The 13,283-nt window shown below is 40.6% G+C and overlaps 2 protein-coding genes across 2 annotated transcripts in view; both read left to right on the top strand.

Annotated features, from left to right (window-relative positions):
- Positions 1-951, top strand: part of LOC116391611 (scavenger receptor cysteine-rich type 1 protein M130-like) — a 3,770-nt gene extending 2,819 nt beyond the window's left edge. The window contains exons 3-5 of the mRNA XM_031862374.1: positions 68-382; positions 475-651; positions 775-951. Of these exons, the coding sequence (XP_031718234.1) occupies positions 68-382; positions 475-651; positions 775-797 (515 nt within the window). The 3' untranslated portion in view covers positions 798-951. The remainder of the gene's footprint in view (positions 1-67; positions 383-474; positions 652-774) is intronic.
- Positions 952-2,890: 1,939 nt separating this feature from the next.
- On the top strand, positions 2,891-9,289 carry kat8 (K(lysine) acetyltransferase 8). Its single transcript, XM_031862411.1, is given in 12 exon segments — positions 2,891-3,273; positions 3,831-3,905; positions 4,782-4,963; positions 5,046-5,099; positions 5,255-5,419; positions 5,632-5,721; positions 5,886-6,026; positions 6,798-6,891; positions 7,638-7,788; positions 7,874-8,028; positions 9,086-9,111; positions 9,113-9,289. Coding segments are annotated over 12 exon segments (1,491 nt in total). The 5' UTR covers positions 2,891-2,954; the 3' UTR covers positions 9,152-9,289.
- The last annotated feature ends 3,994 nt before the right edge of the window (positions 9,290-13,283 follow it).

Raw genomic sequence — 13,283 nt, 5'->3', positions numbered from 1 at the left:
CTCTCTCTCTCTCTCTCTCTCTCTCTCTCTCTCTCTCTCTCTCTCTCATCTTCTATCATCTCTCCAGACTCTGTCAGGCTGGTGAATGGGACGAGTCTGTGCTCAGGCAGACTGGAGGTGAAGTCTAACCAGTCTAACCAGTGGTGGTCCTCAGTGTGTGAAGATGACTTTGACCAGCAGGATGCAGAGGTGGTCTGTAGGGAGCTTAGCTGTGGGGCTCCTTCAGTCCTCCAGGGGGCGCTCTATGGAGAAGTGGAGGCTCCAATGTGGACCAAAGAGTTCCAGTGTGGAGGCCATGAGTCTGCTCTCCTGGACTGTAGAAGCTCAGGCTCAGATAGAAACACCTGCTCACCTGGCAAAGCTGTTGGACTCACCTGCTCAGGTAGAAGAGGAGCTGCAGCTTTGATCTGGTTAATTTCTGTTCTACTGAAACTCACTTTGTTCTTTACTGACGACTCTCTTGTTTCTGTTCAGAACCTGTCAGGTTGGTGGGAGGAGCCAGTCGCTGTGCAGGAACACTGGAAGTGAAACGAGGACACTGGAGACCAATAGATCACAGTTACTGGACCCTGAAGGAAGCAGCTGTTGCTGCTCTGAGAGATTGTTTAAGAACAGTTTCTTCTTCCACCATCGTGGATCTCATCTGCTCAGGTAAGCCCATCAGTGACATCATCTATGACATCATTTCTTACAGCAATGTTTCCAGTATGTTCCTTCCTCTGTCACAGTGACAGTCAGTGGGTTTCCATTGGACTGAACTGTAAATTTATCCAGGACAACGACATCCTGACGTGTAGAGAGGTGGGCTTGTTTCTGGAAGCTTCAAACCTCCAGAGACTGCTGAGCTCCACCTGAGAGGACACACCTGTCTCTCTGCCTACCTGCCTTTCTGTCTGTCAGACCTGTGACATCACGTCCTTATTCAGCATCCATCTTGTTCAACGGAGGGTAAACGTGAACTTCCATCATCTGTGTTTACAGACCTGCTGCTTCAGCCAATCATCAGTGTCAAAAACAAAAGTAATAAATTATTTTGCTTAAATCATGAGCCTTTCACTTTATTTTGTAATTAACGAAATTTCCTTTTTCATTAAGATTTTGCTTATTTTTTACTTCATGAATTTACAATATTATGTAATTAAAGATTTTGCTTATTTTTACAACTAAAGATTATTCTTATTAATAATTGTGTTTTAATTGTGTTTTGCTTATTTCATAAGTGTTCTTAATTTTCTAAATGAGGACTTTTAATTTATTTAATAAGAACTTTAATTATTCCTGTATTTAAGTATTTTTATTACTTTTGTGATAAAGGAATTTAATACAAAATATCGTCCTAACTAATCAAACAATGTGAATAAAATATGAACACATACGTAAAACTAAACACACATACTTGTACTGCACAGATGCATGTAGTACTAGTACTACTTTAACAAAGGTTGTTGAACTTGGGTCCAGACGGATCATTTCTCAATGTGGAAAAGACAACATTAAATAACTCAGTGAAGTAATTAAGTGAAAGTAATTTAGTTTAATAAAGAAAAAGCGATTAAGATCGTTTAGTCCTAGATAAAGTAGGATGTAAAGTGGTGAGTAAGTAGATGAAATAAACAGCTTTAAACAATATCGACGGGAAACAATGAAAGTTAAAAATAAAGAAACAATGATTGTGCCTTTAGTTTGAGCTCTGTTGTGTGATTGGTTACTCAAGGTGTCAGTCACACACCTGCAGTAAAGTCCTTATTTGCAGTCACTCCATGTCTGCACTCTTAGTCTGAAGTCAGGTGTGATTAATACTCGACAAGATCAGTTAGATATATTGTTAAGTTTGACAGTCTCTGTGTTTATTAAGAGGGTGGTATATAGATTTAAACCTTGGGGTAGAGCTGAGGATACCGAACCAGTTTGAAGGTAACTTAGGTCTCCTCTGTGGAGTGTTGGGGAGCTAAACATGTAGTCTGTGGTTAGTTCATGTGTCTGTAATAACAGTAGGACAGTCTAGTGTCTGTGGTTAGTTCAGTGTCTGTAATAACAGTAGGACAGCCTAGTGTCTGTGGTTAGTTCAGTGTCTGTAATAACAGTAGGACAGTCTAGTGTCTGTGGTTAGTTCAGTGTCTGTAATAACAGCAGGACAGTCTAGTTTATTATTATTATTATTTATTTTATTGTATTTGTTGTGGCTCAAGGTGGGGTGGCGCCCTAGCGCCCTCTATTGACCAGTCGCCACTAACTTAATGCAGGACTTTTACTAAAGTAAGTTTTTTGAATGCAGGACTTTAACTTTCTGCTTTACACTGTGACATCACTACTAGTACTAGAACTATGATCTGAATAATGCTCCACTGGGTGAGTGGTAATGAGGCCCAGAAGAGAGTTGGACTTCGGTCTGAGTTTGATGGCGATAAAACGGCCAAACCCTACAGCCCAGTAAGAATTTTGTTAAAATACACATCAAATTTCAGTCTGTAAGGCACATTTACCTCAATGAATTTCTGTTAAATTAAGTATTATCAAACTAATAACAAATTCTTAACCATTACATTTACACACAGAGTGGTAGAACCTCAGTTCATCTTTATTTCTTACCTCCTAAAAGGTTAATTTAACAGAACAGTTTAAATTATCTTCTTCAGTACTGGACAGGCAAAGTTTAGCACCTCATTATTATAATAATAATAATAATTATTATAATAATAAATAATAATATAATAATAATAATTATTATTATTTAAAAAAGAAAATGATCTTCAAACTGTGTGGTGCTAAGACTCCTGGGACATGTAGTTATTGAATGTTAAAGCAAGGTGCATCCTGGGAGGAAGAGGGGCGGAAACTACGTCTTCCCGGACGCCATCTTGGTTTTCTTTTCCTTTTTTTATGAAGACCAGCCCCTCTGAATAATCTGCGCAGGTTCGCAGAGGCGTGTTGTTGTTTTTAAAACGACCGAGGTTATGACTGGCGGGAGCGAGTTTCACAAAAGCTACGATAATAACAGCAAGGACTCCGAGCCTACAATGGACGTGGACATGGACTCTAGTCATATGGAAAGTGAGCGGGGTGACTTGGACAGTAGTATCCCGGCTGCGTGCTCCTCCAACGGCAGTGGCGCGGAAGAGGACGAGGCGGAGGCCCTCGGCCGTTTGAGAGAAGCCGGGTGCTCGAGTAGTCACATCCAGGACGGAGGCGGAGTGTTCTGCGGCGGAAGGGAGCAGGAGGTATCGGTGGAAATCGGAGAGACGTATTTATGTCAACGAGCCGACAAGACGTGGCGTGAGTGATGTGATGCTAGTAACCATATATATATTAAATGTATTACATATGTAATTATATTTAACTAAATTCATAGTAACCCTCTTGTTTCTGCCCGTTTCATCCCAATTTCAGTTGTCTTCCCCTCTGTTTTTGGGGAATATATTCACACCAAACTCAATTAACATTTAGAGTAAAGTGTGTTGATTGGTTTGGAAACATGGTGTTAAGACGTAATTCAAGGATTTTAGATTCATTAACTTGTCATTTGGGGCTTTCTGGAAAATTTGGCGTGGCTGATAAAACCATAACAGTGCAATGTTAATTCCAAAAGTTTATATTTCACTGGATTAAATTAGTCTGTGTTACAGTTTGGAGCATTATTAGATTGCCGAACTAAACTATGGCTGAACACCGATCAAGTTCTCTTTTTATTAAGTGAATTAACCATAAGTATGTTGGCTCATAATCAAATAGGTATTTAAATTGTATAAATCTGAATGCAGTCTGGTGAGACGTTCCGTTCCACTGCAAACTACTGAAACGTCTCCTCCTGCTGGATGTCTCCCTCTCTTCAGATACAGCAGAGGTTATTCAGTCCCGGTTGAATGAACAGGAGGGCAGAGAGGAGTTCTATGTTCACTACGTGGGATGTGAGTACATGACTGCTTCTTAATATGTCCATGAATGCAATGCACGTAATACACCCTTACATCTACATCACTCATATATGTCCCTTTTATTTATTTATTTATTTATTTATTTATTGGTTTATTTCATAAGGGACGGTGCACATTAATAAAACATTGCTGTAAATACGCCAAGAGGCTATTTTTCATCTGTAGTCCCAAGAGACAGATGTTACAAAATAAACCTCAAAACAGAATATAAGATTCAATTTACAAAGTTATGGAATATTGACCCTTTACAAAGCGTGCAGAAACAATTAAAGAAGAGAGAATATTAATATACGTAGTATCATCATTCAGGAGATTGAGAAGTACTAACAAGATGTGCAACATCACAATGATAAATAGAAACATGGACTAGAGACAAGATTATGCTGCTTTGTTAGACACTAAATACATATACGTCAGAGGAACAACATAAAAGCATACAGAGTATGTGAAATATATAAGTCAGTCAGACACTAAACAACAATAACAGACATGCAGGTAGATGAGGGTCGACCGACAAATTCCAGACAGACAGGTGGCAGACAGGTGGCAGACAGGTGGCAGACAGGTGGCAGACAGGTGGCAGACAGGTGGCAGACAGGTGGCAGACAGGTGGCAGACAGACAGAGTCCTCAGACAGGCAGGCAGACGACAGGTGACAGCAGACAGACAGACAGACAGCAGACAGATGGAGGGAAGTTGAACACGGACAGATTGAGGACAGTAAGGTGCAGTTCCATTCTCCATCTTTGTTTTGATACCTTCCTTTATTTTTGCCCACACCCTCTTCATCCCCTCCGCCTACAGCTTTAACATGAACCTCCTCTTCTTCTTCTCTTTGGCTTCTTTCAGTCAACAGGCGGCTAGACGAATGGGTGGGCAAGGCCCGCCTGGCACTCACCAAGACGGTGAAAGATGCGGTGAGGAAGAGCACTGAGATGATCGGCAGCGTCGGTGATTTGGGCGAACAGCCCGAGAGGAAGATCACTCGCAACCAGAAGCGCAAACACGACGAGATCAACCACGTACAGAAGGTAGAGCCGGTGTCTTTTACGAGGGTGTTTCATGACACTCGTGTGCATTTTAATATTTCTCTAACTGAGTTTTCCTTTGCAGACATACGCAGAGATGGACCCGACAACAGCTGCCCTGGAGAAGGAGCATGAGGCGGTAAGGTGGACTGTCTGAGTGTGTCTCTGATTAAAGATTGTAAAAGTAGAGAGCAAACATAACTACCTTGTTCTCTCTGTCTGTGTACTGACCTCCCCATCATGTGGTTAAACTAACTGTCTTATGTATTTAAATGCTCATGGTCTCTCCCTCAGATCACCAAAGTAAAATATGTAGATAAGATCCAGATAGGAAACTTTGAGATCGACGCCTGGTACTTCTCTCCGTTTCCTGAAGACTACGGCAAGCAGCCCAAGCTGTGGATCTGCGAGTACTGCCTGAAATACATGAAGTACGAGAAGACCTTCAGACACCACCTGGTCAGTGCTGCCTTCACTTCAGACTGGAGGCAATCCATCACTCTTTTTAATAGTAATTTAGTTTATTTTAAAGTGACAGAGTCCAAGTAATTGCTTGTTTAATATTTTACATTTTGACTCAACTTTTGTGGTCTGATTGTGTAACTCAAATCCTACAGAGTTAATTATTAAGATGAGCAATAGTGAAAACCCTTTGATCTGTGTGTGCTCAGTCTCACTGTCAGTGGAAGCAGCCTTCAGGTAAAGAGATCTACAGAAGAAGCAACATATCGGTGTTTGAAGTGGACGGGCGGGACCACAAGGTGAGTTGACCTGGAACGTCTTTGTCCCGCCTTAATGCCAAATAATATGGATTAATCTGCTGATTCTGTGTTTCTCGTGGAAATATAAAGTTGAACTGCATTTGATTGATTCTGTGAGAGATTGCTGTTCATCGTTGTGATTCATTGTTGGTCTCTGTTTGCAGATCTACTGTCAAAATCTGTGTCTTCTAGCGAAACTCTTTCTGGACCACAAGACGCTCTACTTTGACGTGGAGCCTTTTATCTTCTACATCCTCACTGAAGTCAACAAACAGGGAGCGCACATCGTCGGCTACTTCTCCAAAGTGAGTTTCTGATGTTGATGGATAAATACTTTACTCGTGTTAATACATTTTGGACTCGCTCTCTCGTAAAGGTACAGTGGGGAGGTTTGTCGTAAACACAGACGGTTGTGAAGCATTTCTAAACGTGATTTAAATGTTAATAATAATTTAAACCTGCTTTGGTTCGACCGAATAGTTCAAAGCTTCAGTCATAACGTTGACATCTGTTCCTTGTGTTTAAAGACTATTCAGATAAACATCAGGCTGCACTAATATTATTAGTAATACATTATTGGTAGAAGTAGATTCTAGTGGTGGCTGGTGACATTTATTGGAAAAAGATAGATGTTATCATTTACAACATGATTTTATCTAACAATAAAATTCAGCCTCAAACCGTATTTGTTGTTGTTTAGCTTTCAAAAACAATATTTTCTCTGCGGTTAAACGTTTTTCTCTCCTGCTCACAAAGGGAGGAATCTACATTATGTATTGAGGGTGATGATGATATAAAATAGGATTATTGAAGAACCTCAATAGAAGCTTTGAATGTTCAGCACAGAACTACAACTTGCTTTGATTACATTCATGTATTTCTCTGCATATTTCCCCCAAAACATGTCGATCAGCATTTAAAAACAGGATACCTTTGACTTCTCTTTGCATGTTTTTGTATAAATCATCACCCTTTACATTTGTAAACACGGTCACTGATGCTGCAGTGTTGTCTCTGAACCTTTGAACCTCAATGTTCTCAAACTCTTTGTCTGAACTTCTGCTTCTGTTTTTCAGGAGAAAGAATCTCCAGATGGGAACAACGTGGCGTGTATCCTCACTCTCCCTCCGTACCAACGCAGAGGCTACGGGAAGTTCCTCATTGCTTTTAGTAAGTGTGTGTGTGTGTAACTAAATATATGAATAGGATTTGTTTATAATAATAAGAGCATATACTGCCCAGATTAATAAATAGTCATGACAATTTACCAAAGTCTTTTTTTAATCTTAAATAAATAAATGTAAACTTGTTTGTTACGACCTGTTAGCAGCTAAAAAACACATGAAACAAATAAAGTCATCTCAGCTTTTTTTTTCAAACTAAAATCATTGAATGTTTGTCGAGTAACTTACATTTTTAGTTGTTGACTAACTGCTGATCAACATCTGATTTCCGGTTAATTTACCAATCAACCGCCTGGATGTGAGTCTTTGTGCGTCTCATAGTTCAGTTTGGTTATGATCGGTTCTTGATTCAGTCGATGGGGTTTCTGAAGTGTGTGTGAGATTCCGGAGTTTTCTCCTCGCCGACGATGTTTCGGGTATTTTGTCCGTCCGTCCTCGTGAAGCTCAAACATCCACCGTGGACTCCAGGGTGAACGGGTTACATTTTGGTGGTCAAAGGTCACCGTTTTTGGCCATAACTCAAGAATTCATACTGATGACGATGTCCCACGAACGTCTAACAGGAGAAAATGATTGTGTCGTGGATGTAAACTGCATCTTGATGGTTGGAGGATGCTCACAACTGTGAGGCTGTACTTCTAGTTATATTTAAACATTTGTAGTGTTACTTGACTTTCATATTGCAAACACAGGAATCCCCACTGAGCTCTTGTGTTTCTGCTGTGTGAGCAGGTTATGAGCTCTCTAAGCTGGAGAGTGCAGTCGGCTCTCCAGAGAAGCCGCTCTCTGATCTGGGGAAGCTGAGCTACAGGAGTTACTGGTCCTGGGTCCTGCTAGAGATCCTGAGGGACTTCAGAGGAACGCTGTCCATCAAAGACCTCAGGTAGAGACACACACACACACACACACACTCACACTCACACTCACACGTTCACACACGCTCATATGCCCCCCCTCTTTGTCTCCAGCCAGATGACCAGCATCACGCAGAGTGACATCATCAGCACGCTGCAGTCGCTCAACATGGTGAAATACTGGAAAGGTCAGCATGTGATCTGTGTGACGCCCAAACTGGTGGAGGAGCACCTGAAGAGCGCCCAGTACAAGAAACCGCCGATCACAGGTCAGTCCTCACCTTTCACCTTTCACCTTGCTATTTGTTTTTATTCTCTGGTTGTAATTTAAACAACAAAACCCAAAATTCAACTTTTTTTGGCAGGTAGGACCAGAAAGCTGGAATGATTCATACTGATGATTATTATTATTATTATTGTTATTATTATTATTATTATTATTATTATAGTGCGGAGATAATGACGGTAATTAAGACATCACATGAATATTGGTGTCTGCTTGTCATGTTTTCATTTTATTTAATAGACTCAACAATCACTCAGGTTTCTGCACTATTCTTAGCACATGAAGCCTTTTTGTCACATCTACATATTGAGTATGTTTATATGCACAAAATGTTTTCCCTTATTATTAAAAAGACAATATTCCTACTAAGCTGTACGTGACAAATTGAAATGAATATTCCACTAATATTCCTGTTTGCATGCAGCCAATTGACTCTGATTAATGTAAAGAACGTTCACGTTCCTCCAGCGGTGAAGTCTCGTTAACGTTCTTCAAGCTTTTCTTCTTGCTGTAATAAACGCTGATAGAGATTCATATTGTGAATGCTGCTGTGACCTGAATAATATCAGCACATCACACACGTGCATTTAGAATAACGTCTCGTTCTGAATGTCCAGACACAATATGCTGTTTACACGACCCGTATCAGATTCAGACTGTTCTCATGTTCTGAATCATCGTGAGTTATTAGTGTGCCGTTAAATGTAAATAGTCTAAATTAGGTGCTTCGTTAACAAGTGGAACCAGAAACAAACAAACGGTGTAAAAACACTTTAAGTCTGTTGAGTTGATCTAATTGGTGTTAATTTGGGAAAGTTAATCACGGTCAGAAATGATAACCTCTTGGACTCATGATCCCGGCTCTAAAGCTGACGGGAACATTGTTCACCACAGACGTGAACTCTTTCTCTCTTTGGACCTCAGAAGGCTCCTGCAGCTCTGACGTGTTGTTCAGACCTAGGATCCTACTTCGGGTCCTTGTTCCCTCTGCTTTGAGTCTCTGTGTATCACCTCTCTCCTTTGTGTCGTCTCCTTCACAGTGGACACCATGTGTTTGAAGTGGGCCCCCCCCAAAAAACAAACAAGTCAAGTTGTCCAAGAAGTGAGAGGCGGAGCCACATCTGTTCATCACTCCTCCTGTTTTTGTATCATCTGCTAACTTCCCCTGCTGTTCTGAAACCTCATGTATATAGTCATTAGTAGCATCTGCATCAGTATTTTCTTAAAATATGTTAACAAAAGAACAGCCTTGTGTCCTGATTCCTTCTTTCATGATTATCAACTGCTTCTAAAAGTCTGAAATCTTCTAACATGTTTTAGGCTCTAAATAATAGAAGTATTTAGTGAATAACTAAATATCATAGTTACATGAATAGATACCATATTTATTGGTCTGTTGTTTAATTAGAGTTAAGATGTATACGGAGGATAATCTAACGGTAGGTTTAATGTTTGTTTTTAACACATTTAATCTTTAAACTCAGGATATTGTTGAATTTGATTTCCTCTCTCTGGAGTCCAACAGTAGAAATACTATGGAAGCATAAAAAAAGAAAGAATTCTAATTATTATTTTTTGCTGGTGGGAAAAAAAGTAAAAAAATAATTCACCAGCAAAAAAAAATGTAAATATAATTTTTTGGGCTGTGGAAATGGGTTTCCATAAAGTACACATTTCTGTTGCAGCAGACATGTCTCTCAGGTGTACCTGAAGAGGCTGCGTTCCGTTCCATTCCGTTGTACTTCCAGGCCTCTGACACTGTGCTGCTGCTGCTGACTGATGAAGCTAAATGGAACGCAGCCCTGTGGAGATCTGCTCCTGAGCCTGCTGCTGCAGTGAGGACGGTGTGTCACAGAGGAACAGGATTGTTGGATTGTTCTCTGCAGAAATTCAAAGTAAAGTTTATTCCAAGTGAAGAATGAAGAAATAGAAGTTTGTACAGCTGTTATTTCTAACCAACCTGTGATGAGGGATGCTGCGCCTCCATTGTTGGGATCATGTGGAGTTCTGCAGCAGGTGAGCTTTACAGAGTAAGTGTGAGTTGATGGCGTTTTGTTCCTGTTCTTCAGTAGCTGTAGCTTTGGACAGCTTGTTGGCATCAAAAAAAACGATTCAGCTCTGAAATGTTCTTGACTCATGTTACATGTGCGGTCTTATCCTAAATCTAGAGGAATTCAGGAGACTCATGTATAAACTCACAGCTTCATATTGTTCGTTTTTTTTTAGGGGGGGGGTTCCCCAAAATAAAATAAAAGAAATATAACTGCCAGTCAATACAACTCTAGGTTTTATGCATAAATGGTGTCAAGGCAACTCTGACCTATGAATGATGTTCTGATGTAACGATGCTAATGACCGCCAGAGGGCAGCAGTGCTCTGAATCTGACCACTGATCAGTTCTCTCTTGAGCAGCTACTTTCTCCTCAAAAGACGTCATCTTAAAATACCTTTCATCAGTGATCTGTGAGCTATACTTCTTGTTTTTATTAATTGATGTTCTACTTTATTCCCCAGATAGAGAACAACTAAATACTGTAGAGGCAGAAACTCTACTTTTGAATTTGGCAAAATAATCATTTATTTTTAAAGCAGTTTTGGAAGCGATCTATCGAACCATCAAACAAAGATGTGCTGATGCAGAGTATAATACCTAGGACCAATATCACATATGATACACTAGCAGCAGCATTTCAACAGTAAACCTTAACCTTTTAGTGACGACAGCCCCCGAGCCCTATTTTTAGGCCTCTGCTCGAAAATTGCATACCCATACTCAAGAGAGTCCAGAGCTCTAACTACAAGGTCTATTTTAATAATTTTGATGGTATAATACAGGTAACACTTGTGAGAGACTTATTCAGATGTCTAAATATTGTGTATATGTTACTGGTTAAGTTGTTCACGTGCCTCTCCATGATGTACTGAGAGTTTCCCCATATGTCTGACCCCGTCTCCCAAAATGCGTTTCTAAAATCTCTCCTCCACCATCTGACCGCTGCCATTTGTGCATTGTGTGTGTCCATCATGACTGCTCTCGTCATTTTCCCCTTTGATTGGCCTTCACACAATGTAATCAGCGTTGCAGCTGTCTGAAAAGGCCTTTTGTGCAGTAGCTGAGCAATGCCGATCACCCTGACGCGTCCACAACTTTGCTTTTAGTTCCATTTAGGCGCTGTGACAAACGGCAAACTGCCTGGTGAGCATGTGTCAAGCCACTTGATTTAGTGCTTTGTTTGACTGCACTGGCCCTTTTCTGAATGTCGCCTCCGTTTTGTATGGCCTCACTGTGTTGGTAAAAATTGCCATGGCCGTAAGCTTGAAATTTGAATGTACAGACAGACGGAAAGAATTGTCCCACTGTATGTGTGGGTCATTTGATGTACTTCCAAATACACAAAAGCTGACTTATTCCCTAATTTTCTGTTATATGAATAAAATGATGGAGTGAAAAATCAATCAAGATCATCTTCGGGTCTAACTGCACAAATTCAGTCGGCTCTCTAATGCCGAGGCATAACACAGAAAAATACTCGAGGACAAACATATTTTGCATTTCGTAATGTGAAATAAAGATCCAAGCCAAGTAAGTTTCAGGGAAGTGCCATGTGGTTTGAGTTATATTGTTAGCAAGTGGTGCTTTTAACTAGGTATAACTCTGTGTACTGGATCCCTAAACTGTAGCCAATCCATTAAGACAAAGCTCTCTTGATCCCTTTCTTTAAATCCTCCACCGTGGCTGATTAAATGTAGCCGATTTTCACGCCTGTGCCGTGGAGGCCGCGAGGCCTGAATGGCTCCTCACAGCACGACCACGGTGTGCTGTCACTCCAACAGCGTGAGGAGGAAGGAGAGGATAACCAGCAGGCTGAACAGTAAAGGCACATGTTTTAAGATCCTGGTTAGACCTTGATACTCCTGATTGATACATTGACTGTATGCAGACTGTCTTTGGCACGGACAACATGTCACATGTGATCTCTAGATTTTCCTTTTCTGCTCAGCATTCACGCAAACGCACTCTTTGCAAAGTTTCTCCCCAAAGAAAAAATCAAGTCATGCCAAAATGTGATTTGTTTTCCGTGCACTTTATTAAGCAGACACCATCAAAGCAGCGAGAGAGCTGAACAGAAAAGTAGGCAAGGCAATAAATGACAACACTGCTGGACCGTAATGATATAACATTGACTTAATTGGCTATCAGAAACACAAAGTTAGCTAACTTAACACATAAAACACATAAATTCTAAATTCTTACAAATACGTTAAACATACTTTGTTGCCATTTTCGACTGGTGCTCAAGTTACTCTCCCCCGCCTTCAGGCTTATTTATTAGGCTGCTTATTTCCGTAAGCTCTGTCTGTTACCGAGCTGTTTAAATTAGTCCAATACCGGTTTATGACCAACTGCCAAACTGACATTCCCCTCAGTCTCAGCTGTAGTGCTAGTAAATGTTAGCATGCTGCCACGCTAAACTAGCATGGTGAACATGGTAATCATTATACTTGCTTAACATCAGCATGCAAACATCGTCATGTGAGCATGTTAGCATGCGTGAGATAGCTTTTCTACTTTTCTGTTTTCAGTGTTAAACTGAAGACATATTTAGTTTTTTGTACAGTTTAAATGTCTGAATCTATGCTGAATGTGTTTTCCTTTAAAGACCTTTTATTGCTTTCTAAAGAACATCACGTGACTGTCCTCATGTCTTGTCTCCATCGTAGGAGGACGGAGCCGCTGAAAGGTGACTGAAGAGCCATTACCAGGTGAGTCACAAACACCTCCCCTCATCTCTGAAGCTGCTGGCTCAGCGCTGTGGTCGACGTGTATCTGAAACCCTTCTGTGTTAAACTACTAAACATTATGGAGGCTAATGTTCACCTGAATAATGAGGAATCATTAAAATAACTGTGTTTGTCAGCTATTTATGACACAACGAGCTAAGAACATGAAACTCAGATTAATGTTCACACCAGGACATGTTGAGAGTGAATACTTGATAAAGTAGTTCCTCTTACATCCTCTGTTTGTTTGAGGAGTCGGTCACATCTCGCTGACGGCAGCAAACTCTGCTTCCTCACATAAGAATGAGCTTCGTCCCTCCGGCTGCGTGTCGTCCATCATTCTGTATTTATCATCATCGGCAATAAACCCCATAAAAAAGACCAAAAGCAACAATGTTGGTGAATCTCTCAATACTTTATGACCACAGGCTCCTACTAGAGATCTCTAGATAACAT

The sequence above is a fragment of the Anarrhichthys ocellatus genome, unplaced genomic scaffold, assembly GCF_004355925.1.
Source record: "Anarrhichthys ocellatus isolate YVR2014 unplaced genomic scaffold, GSC_Weel_1.0 scaffold26, whole genome shotgun sequence".
NCBI lineage: Eukaryota > Metazoa > Chordata > Actinopteri > Perciformes > Anarhichadidae > Anarrhichthys > Anarrhichthys ocellatus.
The sequence above is the reverse complement of the archived record's forward strand: the minus strand, read 5'-3'. Positions and strand labels throughout refer to the sequence as shown.